Below are 24,357 nucleotides of genomic sequence, written 5' to 3' on the forward strand. Positions count from 1 at the left end.
GATGAGCGAGTGGTTAAGGTAAGTTTAAGTTTACGCGAAGAGGCCGGGTGGCTTTTTTCACGCAGCTTCGTCCATGTTGATATACGATTCCATGCGCGCCCACATCACGCTGGTTTTAATATATTATTAAAGTTTGACTGACCTATTTGACTGTTTTTTTGACATTCCTTTAGCGCAGTTAGATGCGGCTTACAACACGGGGCGGCTTATAGGTGGACAAAGTTTTGAAATATGCCGTTCATTGAAGGCGCGGCTTATAACCCAGGGCGCCTTATGGTGCGGAAAATACGGTACACTATATATAAATATATATATTTATATAAATATATATACATTTATATAAATATATACAGTATATATATATAATATATAAATAGATAGACAGATATACCGGAACCCAGACACATTTTCTTCTCTAAATTTTGCCCCCCGAGTCAAAATAATTGCCCAGGCCTGCATTAGTTGATGCAAGAAACAATTTCATAGCGTTTCATAGTATTCAGTGTTTTATCCTTCATAGTTAATATTGTAAATCCCACTATCTTGATTTTCATGTACATTCTGGGTGTCTCATTCAGTAAAAAAATGTAAAATTCCTTTCGGTTTTTTAAGGCGGTCTGTCATAACGTTTTTAGCGTTCAATCAGACATTATTGTGAGGTTTTGTATTAGTGTTCCTAAAAACAGGACCCAAGCACACATACTGTACAGTAAATTTTCGCATAGATATACCGGCCCCCAGGCACATTTTTTTTCTAAATTTGCCCCCCGTCCCCAAGTCAAACTAATTGCCCAGGCCTGGTTTATCATATATTGATTGACCCACATTGAAATGCATTTAGTATCTTTTTACTGTATAAAATGTATCCTAGTAGTTGTATGTGAATGTGTAATATGTGAACAAATGCATTTTTTGAATAAAAAATATTGTCAGTTATAGTTTTATTTACAAATCCCTCATTGTACAGACTTTTCAATTCACGAACCGCACACTGCAAAAAGTGTAAAAGTGTATAAGTAAGACGAAATATGTCAAATAAGGGTGATATTTGCTTATTTTCTATCCGATAAGATAATTCTTCTCTCAGGCAGATTTTATGTTAGAGTGTTTTACTTGTTTTAAGTGTTTCGGTCCTAAATGATCTCAGTAAGATATTACAGCTTGTTGCTGAGATTTGATGACCTATATTGAGTAAAACATGCTTGAATAAAAAGCAGAGCCTGGCGACGCATTCGTGTTTATCATAACTCTCTCTCTCTCTCTCTGTCTGTGCCCCTCCCTCACCAATGCTGCGGTTTGTTTTGTTTTTAACCCCTTCTTAGCCCTGAACGTACATTGAAAATACACGCAAACCTAACTCAAAATGCCGGACATTTGAGGCATTTAAGAAACTCCGCCCTGACAGCTCCGCAAAAGAGGACATGTCCGGTGAAAAGAGGACGTATGGTCAGTCTATCCTAGCCCGTTAGCTGCTAGCATGCCGTGTGTTGTGCCTCGGTGTGCATTGTTTACACAACGTGCGTTACGCTACTTAATATGTCCGTGTGGAAACTCCTTCGGTACACCTCCGAACCGAACAGGAACCCCCGTAACGAAACGGTTCAATACAAATACACCCTTATTATATATATATATACAGAGGTGGGTAGTAACGCGCTACATTTACTCCGTTACATCTACTTGAGTAACTTTTGGGATAAATTGTACTTCTAAGAGTAGTTTTAATGCAACTTACTTTTACTTTTACTTGAGTATATTTATAGAGAAGAAACGCTACTTTTACTCCGCTACTTTTATCTACATTCAGCTCGCTACTCGCTACTCATTTTTATCGATCTGTTAATGCACGCTTTGTTTGTTTTGGTCTGTCAGACAGACCTTCATAGTGCCTGCGTTACTGGTGACGTTTCACTCCGTTCCACCAATAAAATGCAGTCACTAGTGACGTTTGACTCCGTTCCACCAATCAGATGCAGTCACTGGTGACGTTGAACCAATCAAACAGAGCCAGGCGGTCACATGACCTGACTTAAACAAGTTGAAAAACTTATTGGGGTGTTACCATTTAGTGGTCAATTGTATGGAATATGTACTGTACTGTGCAATCTACTAATACAAGTTTCAATCAATCAATCAAAAGTGTGAAGGAAAAAAGACACTTTTTTATTTCAAACGTACATCCCGTCACAAGCCTAAAGACTGACTGCACAGTTCCTGTCTTCACAATAAAAGTGCCGCTCCATCGCGCCTGCGCTTTCAAAATAAGAGTCTCCGAAAGCCAGCGCAAACAAGCTAGCAAGCTACGGAATTTGCCGCCAATGTATTTCTTGTAAAGTGTGTGAAAACGAATATGGAAGCTGGACAAATAAGATACCAAAAACCAACCACTTTCATGTGGTATTAGACAGAAAGGAGGAACTTTTTTTCTCCTGCATTTGAAAACGTGGACGTTAAGCACTGCTGTCTGATTACAATCAATGCAAGTCATCAGAATCAGGTAATACACCAACTTATATTCTTGTCTTCATGAAAGAAAGGAATCTATATATGTTAAACATGCATGTATATTCATTAAAACACCTTTAACATGTAAACAAAAACGGCAAAATAAATAAATATAAATGATATACTGTATATATCAATGTATGTGTATATATGTGTATATATATATATATATATATATATATACATATTTATATATATATATATATATGATATGTGTGTGTATGTTACTCATCAGTTACTCAGTACTTGAGTAGTTTTTTCACAACATACTTTTTACTTTTACTCAAGTAAATATTTGGGTGACTACTCATTACTTTTACTTGAGTAATAAATCTCTAAAGTAACAGTACTCTTACTTGAGTACAATTTCTGGCTACTCTACCCACCTCTGTATATATATATATATATATATATATCATTTGACAGCATTGATATAAATGTGTACCAGTAATCACCTCATATTATTACACCATTGCCTATGCTCTCCATTATTAGATGTTTTCATGTTACCTTTACTAACATATTTTTGTAATACACTATGTAATAATGTAATATTTGGCATGATAAGATAACGTTTAGACGATACACATTTTTTCCTGTCAAAATCAAAATAATTATTTGCATTTAGTAAAAAAAAGTATTTTATTAACACACATTTTCCCCAGGCTTTCGCGGGCCACATACAATGATGTGGCGAGCCAGATCTGTCCCCCGGGCCTTAAGTTTGACACCTGTGATTTATTGGGTGTAGTTTTAAGTGGTGAAGAACTATACTGCATCATACTGATTCCTAATATTCTCATCATGATAATTAATGACATGTGAGGCAACATATTGAAAAGACCAGTAAGAGTGTACAGACCTTGAGTCCATGTTGCACGAGCATGCTCTCCAGGAATGAGTTGCCCAGATGCACCGTGGGATAGTACTCGTCATCATAGACCCGCCTCCACCATCGCTGTGGGTATGGTCTGCACAGAGGTTGCAATGTCAACTTAAGACTGCCACTAAAGACTTAACAGACTTTGTGACATACCGTATTTTCCGCACTATTAGCCGCACCTAAAAACCACAAATTTACTCAAAAGCTGACAGTGCGGCTTATAACCCGGTGCGCTTTATATATGGATTAATATTAAGATTCATTTTCATAAAGTTTCGGTCTCGCAACTACGGTAAACAGCCGCCATCTTTTTTCCCCGTAGAAGAGGAAGCGCTTCTTCTTCTACGCAAGCAACCGCCAAGGTAAGCACCCGCCCCCATAGAACAGGAAGCGCTTCTTCTTCTACTGTAAGCAACCACCCGCCCGCGTAGAAGAAGAAAAAGCGTGCGGATATTACGTTTCATTTCCTTTGTGTGTTTACATCTGTAAAGACCACAAAATGGCTCCTACTAAGCGACAGGTTTCCGGTTCATGAAAAGACGCAATCTCTCCATCCGCACACGGACTACTATTTCACAGCAACTGCCTAAAGACTTTCAAGAAAAGCTGGCTACTTTCCGTGCATATTGTAAAAACAAGATAGCTGAAAAAAAGATCCGGCCAGAGAACATTATCAACATGGACGAGGTTCCACTGACTTTTGATATTCCTGTGAACCGCACTGTGGATACAACGGGAGCACGTACGGTGAATATTCGCACCACAGGGAATGAGAAGTCATCCTTCACTGTGGTTCTAGCTTGCCATGCTAATGGCCAGAAACTTCCACCCATGGTGATATTCAAAAGGAAGACCTTGCCAAAAGAGACCTTTCCAGCCGGCGTCATCATAAAAGCTAACTCGAAGGGATGGATGGATGAAGAAAAGATGAGCCAGTGGTTAAGGTAAGTTTACGCGAAGAGGCCGGGTGGCTTTTTTCACGCAGCTCCGTCCATGTTGATATACGACTCCATGCGCGCCCACATCACGCTGGTTTTTAATATATTATTAAAGTTTGACTGACCTATCTGACTGTTTTTTTGACATTCCTTTAGCGCAGTTAGATGCGGCTTATAACACGGGGCGGCTTATAGGTGGACAAAGTTTTGAAATATGCCGTTCATTGAAGGCGCGGCTTATAACCCAGGGCGGCTTATGGTGCGGAAAATACGGTAATAGGAATCATACTAGCTATGGAAACATTGATGAACATTTGACTTTTGATTTTAGTCGTTATAATCACTGACCCATCCTCTTTTGGTTCAGTGAACCAGTATCTGTAGCGGTGTGCTCGCAGGTAGGCGGGGGGCTCCAGGTGGAACGGGTACCGAGTGACGTCCGACTGGATCAGCTCGATCACTGCAGACACACAAACCAAACACACATAAATAAGTCAAATGTATACTCGTTAGTAGCCTCTAACAGGTTGCCCATTTTGTCTTTGACAAACGAGCTGAAACATGCTGGCTACAACATTTCAACAATAACAGGCTATGGCCACTAGGGGGCACTCTAACAAATGCAGTTCTTACAAGGTGAATGAACATTTGATCTGAGCGCCTATGTTTTCAATATCTAGTTTGAAAGACTTTTACTACTGATGACTTGAAGATTCTAATTAGTGCTATGTTAATTGTTTTTTGATTCATTAAACAAGGACAGTGTACATTAATCAACATTGCTGTAAATGTACTAGAATGGCTATTTTTCCATTTGTTGTCCCTGGACAGATCCTAAAATTGTCTACAGTAAATAGATTAGAGTGACAAAGCACTTCAATTGAAAGAGCAGTAAAAAACACTATGTACATTTGTCATAAAATATAGCACAAGATGATCCCAATGCATACCTGCCAACTTTTGAAATCAGAAAAACCTAGTAGCCAGGGTCCAGAGGCCGCAGGCCCCGGGAGGTCCAGGACAAAGTCCTGGTGGGGGGTTCAGGCTTCGCCCCCCCGACGCAAAATGATTATTAGCATTCAGACAGGTTAAAATGTTGCTAAAACCATCACTTTTCTATCAGTCACAGTGACTTTTCAAAACAAAAATATTACAGCAAAAATCATATGAGTTGATTGACATGTTTATTCTGTAAGCTAACTTCAATAGTTTGAAATGATTTTGACAGTTAATGCCAGTTATCCTGTCAACCTTTCACAAGACTTCAATTTGTTAATTGACAGTATAAACACTTTTTACAGTAAACAAATGGTAAAACAGTACTAAACAATTCCATTAAAAAAAAAATTGGTGTCATTATTAACTTTCTGTCCAAGCTTGTATAATCTACTGCCTTGTTCAATTGTAAAACATATTCTGTGCCTAAAATTCACATTTCTATCACAATTATCATACTGTAAACATGGTAAGCTAACTTCATTAAAATTAATAGTCCTGTCAATAGCATGGAATTACAATTCAAATGTAGTTTTTTTGTAAGCCTTTCAAAAGAATTCAAAATATGAAAAATTAATGACAATTAATTTAAGCCATCAGACACTTGAAAAGTGGCACATCACATCTCTAATGTAATCATTTGAACTTTTCAACAGAAATAGCACTGCAAAAATATTAAGGACATACTTTTCTGTATTTTGGTAGTTATGCTGTCAACATTTAACAAGATTTCTTCAACTTGGACTTGAAAGCATAAATAGTATAAACACTTTTAACAGTATAAAAGTACTAAACAATTCCAATAGATAACATTGGTGTCATTACCTTTTTGTGGCTAAAATCCAACGGCAACGGCATTAGCAACGGCATTAGACTTGTGTTTTTTTGTCCCAACGTGGTCTTTTACATCACTAATTTTAATTTGCACCCTAACAATTATATGGTGAAATTTGCGGACGATACCGTGTTCCTAAGCCTTTTACACAAGGATACGGACCCCTCTGTGTACCAAGACGAGATAGACCTATTTATTAGGTGGTGTGACACTAACCATCTTATTTTAAATGTGACCAAGACACAGGAAATGGTTTTGGATCCGAGGAAAGTGACTGACCATGAGCCAGTGGTCATCAAAAATCAGGAAATCACCCAGGTACCCTCATATAAATATTTAGGGGTTCATATTGATAATCTTCTCTGCTGGAAGACACATATTGACAAACTGTGCAATAGACTGCAACAGAGGCTATATTTTTTGCAAAGATTAAGATTGTACGGCGTAAGCAGCCACATCATGATGATTTTCTACCGTGCCATTGTAGAGAGCATCATTAGATACGGGATCACCTCATGGTTTGGCAACCTAACCGTTAAGCTAAAAAGCAAACTGGCCGGCATGCATAAAACGGCAATGAAAATCATAGGGAGGAAAGAATATGAGCCTATACAGAGCATCTATGAGCAGGCAGTTAGGAAAAAAGCTAAGAAAATTATTTCCAACTCACAACACCCACTCTTTCCTGAATATGGAACCCTGCCATCAGGGAGAAGACTCAGGGTCCCACTATGCAAATCTAACCGCCTTAAATTATCATTTGTTCCAGCATCCATTAAGCTGACCAACAATGTGCAATAGAATTTTAATACATAGGTTAGCACTTTTTAGCACATAGCACTTTAGCACATAGCACTTTAGAACTAAGCACTTTAGCACACAGCACTTTATCCATGAGCTCTAGTGCAATGCACATTGGTACTTTATTTTTATCTCCATACTGTAGATTTTATGCCTACATCAAAGTGCCACCTATGTCTATCAAGCTCCATGTTCTGATGTTTAAATGTTAGTTGTATGGTTGTGGTTGTGTCTGTGCTTGTGTTTTTGTTCTGTTGTTTTTGTGTATGTTAAGAAAGCAATGATGCACTGTGCCCAAGACAAATTTCCCCGCGGGGACAATAAAGTTGAACCTTGACCTTGAATTCCTCCGCGTTCGATCGAAAAATCTTGTCTGCACAAGATGCAATTCGCATAGTTTTCACCCTTTTTGGAACGGATAATTATTCCCGGATAGGCTTTTGAATATTCTTCACGGAATGACTGCAGTTTTCTTTTCGGTTTAAGACTCGTTTGCGATTTTTCTCTGGCTGATTCCATGATCGTTCGCTCGTTTGGAAACAAACGGTGCCTCGTGCTTGGCAGCGGTGCTATAAATAGCCTCGCGCATGGCATTCGGAATGGCTCGATAGGAAGTTACGGGAAGCAGTGTCGATTGTCATTGTTGTTACGCGATTTCGTGAATAAAACTTAAAAAAAAAAAAAAATTTTAATTAATGGAAAAACCTTATTATTTATCACTGCAACCGTAACCCGGAATAGGTTGATGAAAACCGTACTAATTACGGGAAAACCGGAGTAGTTGGCAGGTATGCCAATGTAAACATGACACTCATCATAACAGCAGACAAGTGGCAGCAACAGTTAGGATATTTCAAAGTTCTTGACATTGGCCGTACCGTCTCTCTTGCCCTGCAGAAGTCGGTACATGAGGCTGGTGAACCACGGGGCCTGCGTGTGACTCCCGAGAGCAGCGAACCACATCTGCCAGTCCAAGCGGGGCTGGTGGGGCGTCACCACGGGGGGCGGAGCACTCATGTTGCCAGGTTTGTACATAAACTCGATTTCCTACAAGAGATTGCAAACGCATCTTAAACATTAAACCTGCTGCAGAACTGATTAGGGGGCCAGACTTGGTTCCTCTCACCGTCCACGTTATGCCGTCGTTACTACCTTCTATGACGACCTCGGGCCGGCCGCCGACGCCGGTCATCCTTCTGAACAAACCGTATGAGTTAACCAGCTGGTAGCGATCCACCAGCTCGTAAGATTGACGCACGCTGGGCCACAGCCTGGCATGGGAGTCATGTTCTATGTAGGTAAACGGCACCTGAAAGCACAAACAGAGCTTGATAATCAAGGGGAGCAACACACTCCAGGGTTTCCCCTAATGTATTTGATTGTGCCACCGCAACATATTAGCCGCCACTAGGGATGATGTTCGTTAAGAAATTAACGATGTCATTATCGAATCCTCTTATCGAACCGATTCCTTATCGAATCTGTTATAGAATCCAGATAGGTTGTTGGGTGTGCACCTTGTGTGTGCACTAGAGATGCGCGGTTTGCGGGCACAACCGCGGAGTCCGCGGATTATCCGCGGATCGGGCGGATGAAATTTTAAAAAATTAGATTTTATCCGCGGGTCGGGTCGGGCGGTTAAAATAAAAAAAAATTAGATTTTAAATAGATTCAGGCGGGGACCGAGGCCCCTTCCCCCGAGAGGGCCCCACCGGGAGCCGCAGCTGAGGCGATCCGCGAGAAGGGCCCGACGCACGTCCAGGGTCACCACCGCGCCCACCGCACCGACACCCCGCCTCGTCCGCCTTCACGCGCAGCAGGTAAGCAGCTTACCTGCCCGCCACCCCCGTGGCCGGGGGCTCGTAACAGTGGTCACTCCGCGCGCTCCGCCCGCGCAGCTTACCTGCCCGCCACCCCTGTTGCCGGGGGCACGTAACAGGGGTCACTCCGCGCGCAGTGCGCTCACGAAAGGGGTGGGGCTCACCCTGGTTGATATAGACAGCAGGACGGTGGCCATGGAAGTTGGAACCCGCTAAGGAGTGTGTAACAACCCACCCGCCGAATCAACTAGCCCTGAAAATGGATGGCGCTGGAGCGTCGGGCCCATACCCGGCCGTCGCCGGCAGCGAGACGCGCTTGGAGGTGCGCTCAGCGCGGCTCCCATATGATTGCGCACTGGTGTGCGTCTGGGTCGTGACAGCGTGGCACGCGAATGTCTGTGCTGCATTGGATCAGTCTCCTTTCTTTAACAGGCAAAAGCTTTATAACCTCACTAATGCCTTGCATCGTCTATATTAGATATATAACAACGGGCGGGTGCGGTTCTGATCAAATGTTACATCGGGTGGATGGCGGATGGTTGACGACTTTCTGATGCGGTTGCGGATGAAATAATTGCCTATCCGCGCATCTCTAGTGTGCACTGAGTTCCAAAAGCCGTAGATGTTGTGCTGTTTATATGGAGCGTGGGTGTCAAACTCTGGCCCGCTAATTCTCATACTTGCCAACCCTCCCGGGAGACTCCCAAATTTCAGTGCCCCTCCCGAAAATCGTCACATCCGCTTTTCATCCATTCCAACGAGTGCTGGCCCAGTCACATAATATTCTTATTCTGCGCGCACACACAAGTGAATGCAAGCATACTTGATCAACAGCCATACAGGTCACACTGAGGGTGAGGGAGTGTGTGTGTGTGTGTGTGACAATCATTGGTACTTTAACTTTAACTTGGACACACACATCTATACCTTTTGCTATTAAAAGCCAGTAATTTCCACACCTTGTGAATAGCCTCTGATTTACTAATGGTTTCTAATTGTTGGAATAATTGTTTGTAAGTTATCACAAAAGAAACGTATTACATTATGTTCCTGATAAGAAGATGAATGCTGTCTTTCGAGGCCTAACAAGAGGAAGAAGGCTCGTGAAACGCCACTGTGATTTCAACACGGACAGATGGCAGGATCTGCTCAACTTCCAGAGGAACTCTCTTTGAAGTGTTAAACGAACTCTCTTTGAAATATTTCACAAACTCTCTTCCAACTATTTGGTAACCGAGGTCAACGCTATTTACGACCCGCCGCCCTCTTGAAGTCATTGTGGTCAGGAGACGGGAGGGGTTATCCATTGTCCTCCAACACCTGCCCCAGCTGGATCCAGGAAGAGCCCAAGCCCGAGAAATCCTCTTCTTGGTCTTCAAAGCGACCGAAAACAATGACTGTTTTACATACCGTATTTTCCGCACTATAAGGCGCGCCTAAAAACCACAAATTTTCTCAAAAGCTGACAGTGCGCCTTATAACCCGGTGCGCTTTATATATGGATAAATATTAAGATTCATTTTCATAAAGTTTCGGTCTCGCAACTTCGGTAAACAGCCGCCATCTTTTTTCCCGGTAGAACAGGAAGCGCTTCTTCTTCTACAGAAGCAACCGCCAAGGTAAGCACCCGCCCCCATAGAACAGGAAGCGCTTCTTCTTCTACTGTAAGCAACCACCCGCCCGCGTAGAAGAAGAAAAAGCGCGCGGATATTATCATTTCCTTTGTGTGTTTACATCTGTAAAGACCACAAAATGGCTCCTACAAAGCGACAGGGATCCGGTTCATGAAAAGATGCAATCTCTCCATCCGCACACGGATTACTATTTCACAGCAACTGATATTCCTGTGAACCGCACTGTGGATACAACGGGAGCACGTACGGTGAATATTCGCACCACAGGGAATGAGAAGTCATCCTTCACTGTGGTTCTAGCTTGCCATGCTAATGGCCAGAAACTTCCACCCATGGTGATATTCAAAAGGAAGACCTTGCCAAAAGAGACCTTTCCAGCCGGCGTCATCATAAAAGCTAACTCGAAGGGATGGATGAAGAAAAGATGAGCGAGTGGTTAAGGTAAGTTTAAGTTTACGCGAAGAGGCCGGGTGGCTTTTTTCACGCAGCTTCGTCCATGTTGATATACGACTCCATGCGCGCCCACATCACGCTGGTTTTAATATATTATTAAAGTTTGACTGACCTATTTGACTGCTTTTTTGACATTCCTTTAGCGCAGTTAGATGCGGCTTACAACACGGGGCGGCTTATAGGTGGACAAAGTTTTGAAATATGCCGTTCATTGAAGGCGCGGCTTATAACCCAGGGCGCCTTATGGTGCGGAAAATACGGTAAACGTTTTTTAATTTTTTGCAGATTTGTTTTTTGTATTTTTGGCACTATATGGCTCTTTCAACGTTGCCGACCCCTGACCTAGGGGAACTTTGGCTGAGTTCACTCTCAGTACTGCTGGAGTGATCAAGTGCTAGGGGTGTAACGATACGTGTATTTGTATTGAACCGTTTCAGTACGGGGGTTCCGGTTCGGTTCGGAGGTGTACCGAACGAGTTTCCACACGGACATATTAAGTAGCGCAACGCACGTTGTGTAAACAATGCACACCGAGGCACAACACACGGCATGCTAGCAGCTAACGGGCTAGGATAAACTGACCATACGTCCTCTTTTCACCAGACATGTCCTCTTTTGCGCAGCTGTCAGGGCAGAGTTTCTTAAATGCCTCAAATGTCCGGCATTTTGAGTTAGGGTTGCGTGTATTTTCAATGTACGTTCAGGGTTAAGAAGGGGTTAAAAACAAAACAAACAGCAGCATTGGTGAGGGAGGGGCAGAGACAGAGAGAGAGAGAGTTATGATAAACGCGCATGCGTCGCCAGGCTCTGCTTTCTATCCATAGATTTATCACATTTAATGTTTTATTATCTATAGCAAGGGTGTCAAAAGTGTGCCCCGGAGGCCATTTGCGGCCCACGGCTAATGTTTTAAAGGCCCACGGCACATTCTAAAAATACTATTAAAATAAACAAAAACATAACAAAAGTGAAATAAAAAAGCTTAAAGGTTAAATGTCATTTAGAAAAAGTTGCAATGTTGACTAATAAAACAAAGCTGTTTTTTTTTCTTTCAAACTGTCATTGCTCAAAACATAATATTGAATCAAAATCAATGTTATTATGAATTATTGACCTATCCAAGGTTCCCATTACTTCACATCAAATATTACACTAAGAAAAATATTTTTGGTGGAAGATTTTGCAAATTTGATAAATAAATGACCCGAAAATGTATATTTTGTTGTTTTCTTACTGTACCGAAAATGAACCGAACCGTGACCTCTAAACCGAGGTACGTACCGAACCGAAATTTTTGTGTACCGTTACACCCCGACCATGTGCCCAAGTGCAAAAAGCCCGCAGAGTTGGCAACCGGGCTTGACGTCGTGCCCAGCCCAAGTACCAAAACATGGTTGGACCGTTTTGTGCCAAAAAAGTACCGGATTCGGTACCTATCCCTCAGGCACGCACATTCTGAGGTTTGTGCCTAGACAATGTTTGACATTCAGTTCCACGCACGCTTTCACAAATGAGGTGTCAAAATACTTTTGCCAGCATATGGTGGGACTTCATTCGGATGGAGGAAGTCCAAATATGGAGTTAACTCACCAGACTGATGGAGAACATGGCGACCGCAGATGCAGCAAACACTGTCCACTGAAGAGTGGCACAAAACCTTCTCAGGAAACCAGACACACAAGCACACCTGTGACAAAACCGTACGTATCACACGCTTATTCCAACATTAAAAAAAAAAGCCAGACTGAGCACAAAAACCCCCAAAGAGGACAGTGGTACCTGAACATGGCTGTGAGCATCTCCCACATGAGGGCCAGAACTCCCATCCACACACACGGAATGGTGACACTCTTCAGAAACTGGTTGAATTGATGGTAGGTGAAAGCTGAAATAACAGAAAAGTGCACATGAGGACCCTGCACCCCAGGTTGCCTACCGCCGGATATTCACTGTACCTATTTTGGAAGTGATAGCACCCTTTGCTGTATCCACTTTGAGGTCAAAACACACAACAGTGCCAAAAATAATCAGAGACCAGACAGCAAGCTCCAGCAGGTAACACAACCATGACCCCAACTTGGAACCTGAGAGGATACAATCATAAGAATAATCCACAATCAATTCCACATACAGTACAGGCTAAGGGTGTAACGGTACACAAACATTTCGGCTCGGTACGTACCTCGGTTTAAAGGTCACGGTTCGGTTCATTTTCGGTACAGTAAGAAAACAACAAAATATAAATTTTTTGGTTATTTATTTACCAAATTTGTAAACAACGGCTTTATCCTTTTAACATTGGCAACACTATAATTATTCTGCCCAAAAATAGAAATAGCTGTGTGTGTGATGGATGTGAGCCACACATACATATACACTAGAGATGCGCGGATAGGCAATTATTTCATCCGCAACCGCATCAGAAAGTCGTCAACCATCCGCCATCCACCCGATCTAACATTTAATCAGAACCGCATCCGCCCGCACCCGCCCGTTGTTATATATCTAATATAGACGATGTGAGGTTATAAAGCTTTTGCCTGTTAAAGAAAGGAGACTGATCCAATGCAGCACAGACATTCGCGTGCCACGCTGTCACGGCCCAGACGCACACCAGTGCGCAATCATATGGGAGCCGCGCTGAGCGCACCTCCAAGCGCGTCTCGCTGCCGGCGACGGCCGGGTATGGGCCCGACGCTCCAGCGCCATCCATTTTCAGGGCTAGTTGATTCGGCAGGTGGGTTGTTACACACTCCTTAGCGGGTTCCGACTTCCATGGCCACCGTCCTGCTGTCTATATCAACCAGGGTGAGCCCCACCCCTTTCGTGAGCGCACTGCGCGCGGAGTGACCCCTGTTACGCGCCCCCGGCAACAGGGGTGGCGGGCAGGTAAGCTGCACGGGCGGAGCGCGCGGAGTGACCCCTGTTATGAGCCCGGGGGTGGCGGGCAGGTAAGCTGCTTACCTGCTGCGCGTGACGCCGGCCGCGGCGAAGGCGGACGAGGCGGGGTGTCGGTGCGGTGGTGACCCTGGACGTGCGTCGGGCCCTTCTCGCGGATCGCCTCAGCTACGGCTCCCGGTGGGGCCCTCTCGGGGGAAGGGGCCTCGGTCCCGGACCCCGGCGAGGCGTCCCTTCTCCGCTCCGTAAAAGTGTCCATCTCTTCTTTTTTTTTTCTTCTGTTGTGGCATATGCTGCAGGTGCCTGCTCGTTTTTCGTATGTGGGTAACAACATTTAACTATGTATATATATTTCCCAATTGGTTTAACTGCCACCCGCCTGAATCTATTTAAAATCTTTTTTTTTTTTTTTTCAACCGCCCGACCCGACCCGCGGTTAAAATCTAATTTTTTTTAATTTCATCCGCCCGATCCGCGGATAATCCGCGGACTCCGCGGTTGTGCCCGCAAACCGCGCATCTCTAATGTACACACAGGGTCCATTGCCAGGGTTCATGTGGTCAACATGGATCAAATAAAAACTAAATAAGATAAGGCTCAGAATGGTTTCTTAACAAAACCTTTCTACATATAAAGTGCTTTTTTGATTGATTGAGACTTTTATTAGTAGATTGCACAGTACAGTACATATTCCGTACAATTGACCACTAAATGGTAACACCCCAATACGTTTTTCAACTTGTTTAAGTCGGGGTCCACATTAATCAACATTAAACTGCCTCAAGTTGTTGCTCAGATTAAATAAAATGACAAAACTTTTCTTCTACATATAAAAAGTGCCACATTAAACAGTTTCAAGTCAACTCAGCCTCAGATTAACTTTTCTTTCCCCCCCCCCAGCCTTTAACCCTGGTGACTTTTACTCAATCTTCATGTTTTTTTGCCAGAAAAATCAGTTTATCAACATTGTCTGCAGAAAGAGCAGACCTGCTTGCAGTTACAATGTCTCCAGGTAGTCCCTGGCTAACTTGGCAGTAAGAGGATATATGGGCTCATTGTTCTTCCACAATAGAAGTGGGTCAAAATCTAGTTTTTAATGCAATATGGTAGTGATGGGTTGATGAGGCGTCATGAAGCGTTTCGACACATTGCAATACTGTGTCGATACTGTGTCACTAAATACTGACATCTGCTGGACATTAAAAATCCCTACAGGCAACCTATGGACCGACTCAACTGACACTGATTTGATGCCCTAGTACAGGGGTCACCAACCTTTTTGAAACCAAAAACTACTTCTTGGGTACTGATTAATGCGAAGGGCTACCAGTTTGATACACACTTAAATAAATAAATAAATATATTGTCATTTGTAAGTTACACGTAAGTGTGATTTAAACAAGAATAGCTAAATAAATACATTTATATATATAAAAAAATGGGTATTTCTGTCTGTCATTCCGTCGTACATTTTTTTTTCCTTTTACGGAAGGTTTTTTGTAGAGAATAAATGATGAAAAAAACATTTAATTGAACGGTTTAAAAGAGGAGAAAACACGAAAAAAATTAAAATAAAATTTTGAAACATAGTTTATCTTCAATTTCGACTCTTTAAAATTCAAAATTCAACCGACAAAAAGAAGAGAAAAACTAGCTAATTTGAATCTTTTTGAAAAAATTAAAAAAAGAATTTATGGAACATCATTAGTAATTTTTCCTGATTAAGATACATTTTAGAATTTTGATGACATGTTTTAAATTGGTTAAAATCCAATCTGCACTTTGTTAGAATATTTAACAAATTGGACCAAGCTATATTTCTAACAAAGACAAATCAGTATTTCTTCTAAATTTTCCAGAACAACAATTTTAAAAGAAATTCAAAATACTTTGAAATAAGATTTAAATTTGATTCTACAGATTTTCTAGATTTGCCAGAATAATTTTTTGAATTTTAATCTTAGTAAGTTTGAAGAAATATTTCACAAATATTCTTCGTCGAAAAACCAGAAGCTAAAATATTTATTATTCTTTACAATAAAATTTTTTAAAAATTACTTGAACATTGATTTAAATTGTCAGGAAAGAAGAGGAAGAAATTTAAAAGGTAAAAAGGTATATTTGTTTAAAAATCCATCCATCCATCCATTTTCTACCGCTTATTCCCTTTTGAGGTGGCGGGGGGGCGCTGGAGCCTATCTCAGCTATAATCGGGCGGAAGGCGGGGTACACCCTGGACAAGTCGCCACCTAATCGCAGTGTTTAAAAATCGGTAGATAGGTTATAGCTGCATCGCTCGCGGCTCGTCATATATTTAATGTTAATCCGCGATTTCACCGAGCGTTTTACTGACGGTGAGCAGCCTGACGCTGCTTCATTAACACCGCCACTGTTTGACTCGGGGGCCGGGCAGACGCACGTAGTAACAGTCACGTGTTACCATACCGACGAGCTAACGTGTCCAGGTTATAACCCTGTTGTCAATAAACACACACGGACTGAAGCTAAATTGTCCACTGTCCACTGCAGCATGTGAATGCAATGAAAAGAATAAAATCTGAGCCAACCAGCTGTTAAAATGTTGTCCAGGTTAATGTTTTGGCCATTAAAGGCCCTTCATTTCAAGATTTCAACTGTGATCAGGCTTTAAACAGGTGGCTGACCTGTTCAGATGGGTGTAACTGCTACTGGTCAAATAATGTGAAATAGCATTTAATTTTACATGTATGCAATGCCATTTAAATGTAATTATAGATAATAATAATAATAATAATAATAATAAATACTGTGTAGTGTTGTAAATAGTCAACGGGAAGGATTTTAGTAAGATATAAGCCATGAGCACTACACAGCCAGAAAAAAACCTAGGCAGGACAAGTAAAAATATTGGGGCAAGTAGATTTGAGAAGTCGGGCAAGTAGAAAAAAACCTTAACGTTGAACCCTGCATGTGTTGAGCTGCTGCCGCTTAAGGTTAGACGGCACTGTACATAGAGCGGTTCTGCTCGTTAGTAATACATTCTAATGTTGGATGTTCACTCCTTCACACAGATGAGTATAGAAAAATATTTTCAACGGCCGAAAAGGGCTCGACTTGTGGAGAGGAGGTAGGCCTACAGTCCGGACCACAGGTGCGACCTGTTCAGCAACAGCAGGAGGAGGAGGTTGACTGACTGTGGCAGGACACCTCTGCCTCTGTTTCACTTCATGTTGCTGGTAAATAATATGGTTGTAGTAGTAGGTTAAAGTTAAATTATTTAGTATTCACTAATTAAAGGGGCAGAGCTTTAAGAGACATTTTAGCTTTTATATTTTATAAGATATATTTTTTGTAAGAACCACAATTAATAAATATATTTCAGTGAATAACTAATTGTTCAAATCTGTATATAAATATGTACATAAAGTGTTGTAATTATATTCCAACTCCGCGTTCTTCTTGGTCATCGCCGCTGCCACCGCCCGCCCCTCGACCACACCACCACAAATAGATGCCTGTCCTGTGGGAAACACTGTGACACTGTACTATTATCCAAGGACTGTGTTCACCTTTTTGGCTGCTTTGTTGAGGCTTGCGCAGCCAGAAGCGGACGTGCTGGTCATCGAGCAGAGACAGACACAGGACCATTGTCAGAAGGTTGAAGAAGTTGTAGTTTCCCGACAGAACGATCACAACTTGCAGCAGCACCTGCGCATAAAAAAATGAACTCATTAAAATCATTTACTGGCCGCTCAGCATATACTATTAGTGCACATTCTGCGGGCCGAGAGCTCATCGAGACAGAACACGTTGCGCTCACTTGCAGGTAGAAGGCACCCAGTCGGAGCCTGCGTAGCGGACTGAAGAAAAGCAGCGGTACGCCGATCTCCAAGACGTAGGCTCCTACCACACTCAGCTTCTGCCACCACACTGGCAGCTGGTGGGCAGACCAGGCCAGAGGGGTGGGAAGGCATTGGGTCTCGTAGTGATACGTCAAGGCTGTAACAGGGACAAAACACTTTTTGCTGTTAACTCGGAGAAAGGAGGTAACATTTTTGGTTTTGGGTGTTTCTATGTAATTATGCTGTTATTATGTGAACAACTTTCTGGAGGGGTGGCCGGTGTGAACCTAATAAATTATGATATAACAATGTCAAATTGGAAGACGGTGGACAGTCTAGTTCTTCCTCAGCTGTTTGGCAGTTGGCAGCTACCTTGTTCCACACACATCCATCCATCCATCCATCTTCTTCCGCTTATCCAAGGTCGGGTCGCGGGGGGCAGCAGCCTAAGCAGGGAAGCCCAGACTTTCCTCTCCCCAGCCACTTCGTCCAGCTCTTCCCGGGGGATCCCGAGGCGTTCCCAGGCCAGCCGGGAGACATAGTCTTCCCAACGTGTCCTGGGTCTTCCCCGCGGCCTCCTACCGGTTGGACGTGCCCTAAACACCTCCCTAGGGAGGCGTTCGGGTGGCATCCTGACCAGATGCCCGAACCACCTCATCTGGCTCCTCTCGATGTGGAGGAGCAGCGGCTTTACTTTGAGCTCCTCCCGGATGACAGAGCTTCTCACCCTATCTCTAAGGGAGAGACCCGCCACCCGGCGGAGAAAACTCATTTCGGCCGCTTGTACCCGTGATCTTGTCCTTTCGGTCATAACCCAAAGCTCATGACCATAGGTGAGGATGGGAACGTAGATCGACCGGTAAATTGAGAGCTTTGCCTTCCGTCTCAGCTCCTTCTTCACCACAACGGATCGATACAGCGTCCGCATTACTGAAGATGCCGCACCGATCCGCCTGTCGATCTCATGATCCACTCTTCCCCCACTCGTGAACAAGACTCCGAGGTACTTGAACTCCTCCACTTGGGGCAGGGTCTCCTCCCCAACCCGGAGATGGCACTCCACCCTTTTCCGGGCGAGAACCATGGACTCGGACTTGGAGGTGCTGATTCTCATCCCAGTCGCTTCACACTCGGCTGCGAACCGATCCAGTGAGAGCTGAAGATCCCGGCCAGATGAAGCCATCAGGACCACATCATCCGCAAAAAGCAGAGACCTAATCCTGCAGCCACCAAACCGGAACCCCTCAACGCCTTGACTGCGCCTAGAAATTCTGTCCATAAAAGTTATGAACAGAATCGGTGACAAAGGGCAGCCTTGGCGGAGTCCAACCCTCACTGGAAACGTGTCCAACCTACTGCCGGCAATGCGGACACACAGTTAGGTCAATATCCGAGTCTATGGCTATCATATTTTACTTTTTTGTCTTCACTTCTTCTATATGGCTAATACTGAGTTATTTTTCCAGTGGTCCAAGAATATAAGGTAACATACAGGGTTACGAGTAGAGAAGGGGCCATACCGGTTAAGCCCCACCAAGTAGGACAACGCGAGGTGAGCTTCACCACTCCGGAGGCAAACATGAGGCGGAAAAGCAGCCAGCGGATCAGCCAGAAGGTCACGCCATCGTGCTCTCTGGGCGCTCGAGACCCCCTGATTAGAGTCATCGGCGCAACAAGGATGCAGAGGAAGCCCGTCTCCAGAAGTAGGTTGTCCCTGGGCAGCGTTCAAGATGGATGAGTAACTGTTCTTTGTATCAACTTGCAAAAAAAAAAAAAAAAAGACTCACCATTGGAAGTAAAGAAAAACCTGCCCCACCTGCAAGACAAAGCATCAGAGATGAGACACGCCATCACCTGTTAGGCACACATACTAGTACATGTGCATCACCTGTTAAACACACATACTACTAGTACCTGGACATCACCTGTTAAACACACATACTAGTACATGTACATCACCTGTTAAACACACATACTAGTACATGGACACCACCTGTTAAACACACATACTAGTACATGGACATCACCTGTTAAACACACATACTAGTACATGGACATCACCTGTTAAACACACATACTAGTACATGGACATCACCTGTTAAACACACATACTAGTACATGGACATCACCTGTTAAACACACATACTAGTACATGGACATCACCTGTTAAACACACATACTAGTACATGGACATCACCTGTTAAACACACATACTACTAGTACATGGACATCACCTGTTAAACACACATACTAGTACATGGACATCACCTGTTAGGCACAAATACTAGTACATGGACATCACCTGTTAAACACACATACTAGTACATGGACATCACCTGTTAGGCACAAATACTAGTACATGGACATCACCTGTTAAACACACATACTAGTACATGGACATCACCTGTTAGGCACAAATACTAGTACATGGACATCACCTGTTAAACACACATACTAGTACATGGACATCACCTGTTAGTCACACATACTAGTACATGGACATCACCTGTTAGGCACAAATACTAGTACATGGACATCACCTGTTAAACACACATACTAGTACATGGACATCACCTGTTAGGCACAAATACTAGTACATGGACATCACCTGTTAAACACACATACTAGTACATGGACATCACCTGTTAGTCACACATACTAGTACATGGACATCACCTGTTAAACACACATACTAGTACATGGACATCACCTGTTAAAACACACATACTAGTACATGGACATCACCTGTTAGTCACACATACTAGTACATGGACATCACCTGTTAGTCACACATACTAGTACATGGACATCACCTGTTAGTCACACATACTAGTACATGGACATCACCTGTTAGTCACACATACTAGTACATGGACATCACCTGTTAGTCACACATACTAGTACATGGACATCACCTGTTAAAACACACATACTAGTACATGGACATCACCTGTTAAACACACATACTAGTACATGGACATCACCTGTTAAACACACATACTAGTACATGGACATCACCTGTTAGTCACACATACTAGTACATGGACATCACCTGTTAGTCACACATACTAGTACATGGACATCACCTGTTAGTCACACATACTAGTACATGGACATCACCTGTTAGTCACACATACTAGTACATGGACATCACCTGTTAGTCACACATACTAGTACATGGACATCACCTGTTAGTCACACATACTAGTACATGGACATCACCTGTTAAAACACACATACTAGTACATGGACATCACCTGTTAAACACACATACTAGTACATGGACATCACCTGTTAAACACACATACTAGTACATGGACATCACCTGTTAAACACACATACTAGTACATGGACATCACCTGTTAAACACACATACTAGTACATGGACATCACCTGTTAAACACACATACTAGTACATGGACATCACCTGTTAAACACACATACTAGTACATGGACATCACCTGTTAAACACACATACTAGTACATGGACATCACCTGTTAAAACACACATACTAGTACATGGACATAACCTGTTAAACACACATACTAGTACATGGACATCACCTGTTAGTCACACATACTAGTACATGGACATCACCTGTTAAAACACACATACTAGTACATGGACATCACCTGTTAAACACACATACTAGTACATGGACATCACCTGTTAAACACACATACTAGTACATGGACATCACCTGTTAAACACACATACTACTAGTACATGGACATCACCTGTTAAACACACATACTAGTACATGGACATCACCCGTTAAACACACATACTAGTACATGAACATCACCTCTTAAAACACACATACTAGTACATGGACATCACCTGTTAAAACACACATACTAGTACATGGACATCACCTGTTAAACACACATACTAGTACATGGACATCACCTGTTAAACACACATACTAGTACATGGACATCACCTGTTAAACACACATACTAGTACATGGACATCACCTGTTAAACACACATACTAGTACATGGACATCACCTGTTAAACACACATACTAGTACATGGACATCACCTGTTAAACACACATACTAGTACATGGACATCACCTGTTAAACACACATACTAGTACATGGACATCACCTGTTAAACACACATACTAGTACATGGACATCACCTGTTAGGCACACATACTAGTACATGGACATCACCTGTTAAACACACATACTAGTACATGGACATCACCTGTTAAACACACATACTAGTACATGGACATCACCTGTTAAAACACACATACTAGTACATGGACATCACCTGTTAAACACACATATTAGTAGTACATGGACATCACCTGTTAAACACACATACTAGTACATGGACATCACCTGTTAAACACACATACTAGTACATGGACATCACCTGTTAATCACACATACTAGTACATGGACATCACCTGTTAAAACACACATACTAGTACATGGACATCACCTGTTAAACACACATACTAGTACATGGACATCACCTGTTAAACACACATACAGGTAAAAGCCAGTAAATTAGAATATTTTGAAAAACTTGATTTATTTCAGTAATTGCATTCAAAAGGTGTAACTTGTACATTATATTTATTCATTGCACACAGACTGATGCATTCAAATGTTTATTTCATTTAATTTTGATGATTTGAAGTGGCAACAAATGAAAATCCAAAATTCCGTGTGTCACAAAATTAGAATATTACTTAAGGCTAATACAAAAAAGGGATTTTTAGAAATGTTGGCCAACTGAAAAGTATGAAAATGAAAAATATGAGCATGTACAATACTCAATACTTGGTTGGAGCTCCTTTTGCCTCAATTACTGCGTAAATGCGGCGTGGCATGGAGTCGATGAGTTTCTGGCACTGCTCAGGTGTTATGAGAGCCCAGGTTGCTCTGATAGTGGCCTTCAACTCTTCTGCGTTTTTGGGTATGGCATTCTGCATCTTCCTTTTCACAATACCCCACAGATTTTCTATGGGGCTAAGGTCAGGGGAGTTGGCGGGCCAATTTAGAACAGAAATACCATGGTCCGTAAACCAGGCACGGGTAGATTTTGCGCTGTGTGCAGGCGCCAAGTCCTGTTGGAACTTGAAATCTCCATCTCCATAGAGCAGGTCAGCAGCAGGAAGCATGAAGTGCTCTAAAACTTGCTGGTAGACGGCTGCGTTGACCCTGGATCTCAGGAAACAGAGTGGACCGACACCAGCAGATGACATGGCACCCCAAACCATCACTGATGGTGGAAACTTTACACTAGACTTCAGGCAACGTGGATCCTGTGCCTCTCCTGTCTTCCTCCAGACTCTGGGACCTCGATTTCCAAAGGAAATGCAAAATTTGCATGGTTGGGTGATGGTTTGGGGTGCCATGTCATCTGCTGGTGTCGGTCCACTCTGTTGTGGCACACGGAATTTTGGATTTTCATTTGTTGCCACTTCAAATCATCAAAATTAAATGAAATAAACATTTGAATGCATCAGTCTGTGTGCAATGAATAAATATAATGTACAAGTTAGACCTTTTGAATGCAATTACTGAAATAAATCAAGTTTTTCAAAATATTCTAATTTACTGGCTTTTACCTGTACTAGTACATGGACATCACCTCTTAAAACACACATACTAGTACATGGACATCACCTGTTAAACACACATACTAGTACATGGACATCACCTGTTAAACACACATACTAGTACATGGACATCACCTGTTAAACACACATACTAGTACATGGACATCACCTGTTAAACACACATACTAGTACATGTACATCACCTGTTAAACACACATACTAGTACATGGACATCACCTGTTAAACACACATACTAGTACATGGACATCACCTGTTAAACACACATACTAGTACATGGACATCACCTGTTAAACACACATACTAGTACATGGACATCACCTGTTAAACACACATACTAGTACATGGACATCACCTGTTAAGCACACATACTAGTACATGGACATCACCTGTTAGGCACACATACTAGTACATGGACATCACCTGTTAGGCACACATACTAGTACATGGACATCACCTGTTAAGCACACATACTAGTACATGGCCATCACCTGTTAAACACACATACTAGTACATGGACATCACCTGTTAGGCACACATACTAGTACAAGTACATCACCTGGTATAATGACAAGTACATGGCCCACAGGCAGAAAAACACCACGCTGTCTCGTAGCGCCCCCACCAGCATGGCGGCCAAGCTAAGCCCAGCCCCAATGAGGCACAGCAGCTCCATGCCGGTGTGCGTGTCCAGGCCGAGGCCAGGTCCGAACCAGAGCACGGTGGGAGAGGTCAGCAGCTGCTCCCAAAGAGACTTGCCGCTGTAGCGCAGCTGCCGACGAGCAGGCAGCAGACCATCGTTGCCATACAGACCTAGAAACAGATACATTTAATATGCATTATTGTTGGTGATAAACCTATTATCTCAGGATTCTAAGAACTGTCATATAGAGTAAAAAAAACTCATTTTTGTGTTTGCAAACCTTACAAAAGCACATGTCTCTAGTAAAACTCAAAGATAACTGAATCTTATTAGACATATTGCATGTTTGGTTTAGGAGTTATGCTTGAAAAATATAATGAGCATTATGAAAAACCATGAACCTGTCTTATGATATTAAAAGAACCAAACAATACATAAAAGTGTTATAGAAATCTGCGGTCCTCTCCAATGTTTCTCATTGTCATCCCACTGGGTTGAGTTTTTCCTTGCCCTGATGTGGGATCTGA

At 42.5% G+C, this 24,357-nt stretch overlaps 1 protein-coding gene across 1 annotated transcript in view; it reads right to left on the reverse strand.

Moving 5' to 3' along the window:
* lmf2a (lipase maturation factor 2a) overlaps positions 1–24,357 on the reverse strand; it is a 31,359-nt gene that overhangs the window by 1,940 nt on the left and 5,062 nt on the right. Inside the window, exons 2-13 of the mRNA XM_061969405.2 lie at positions 23,747–24,000; positions 19,372–19,400; positions 19,105–19,298; positions 17,563–17,741; positions 17,312–17,450; positions 12,821–12,949; positions 12,645–12,750; positions 12,456–12,552; positions 8,085–8,267; positions 7,837–8,005; positions 4,675–4,786; positions 3,368–3,476 (exon numbers count right to left, since the gene is read on the reverse strand). Of these exons, the coding sequence (XP_061825389.1) occupies positions 3,368–3,476; positions 4,675–4,786; positions 7,837–8,005; positions 8,085–8,267; positions 12,456–12,552; positions 12,645–12,750; positions 12,821–12,949; positions 17,312–17,450; positions 17,563–17,741; positions 19,105–19,298; positions 19,372–19,400; positions 23,747–24,000 (1,700 nt within the window). The remainder of the gene's footprint in view (positions 1–3,367; positions 3,477–4,674; positions 4,787–7,836; positions 8,006–8,084; positions 8,268–12,455; positions 12,553–12,644; positions 12,751–12,820; positions 12,950–17,311; positions 17,451–17,562; positions 17,742–19,104; positions 19,299–19,371; positions 19,401–23,746; positions 24,001–24,357) is intronic.

This window comes from Nerophis lumbriciformis, linkage group LG10, assembly GCF_033978685.3.
Source record: "Nerophis lumbriciformis linkage group LG10, RoL_Nlum_v2.1, whole genome shotgun sequence".
In the NCBI taxonomy this organism is placed as follows: Eukaryota; Metazoa; Chordata; class Actinopteri; order Syngnathiformes; family Syngnathidae; genus Nerophis; species Nerophis lumbriciformis.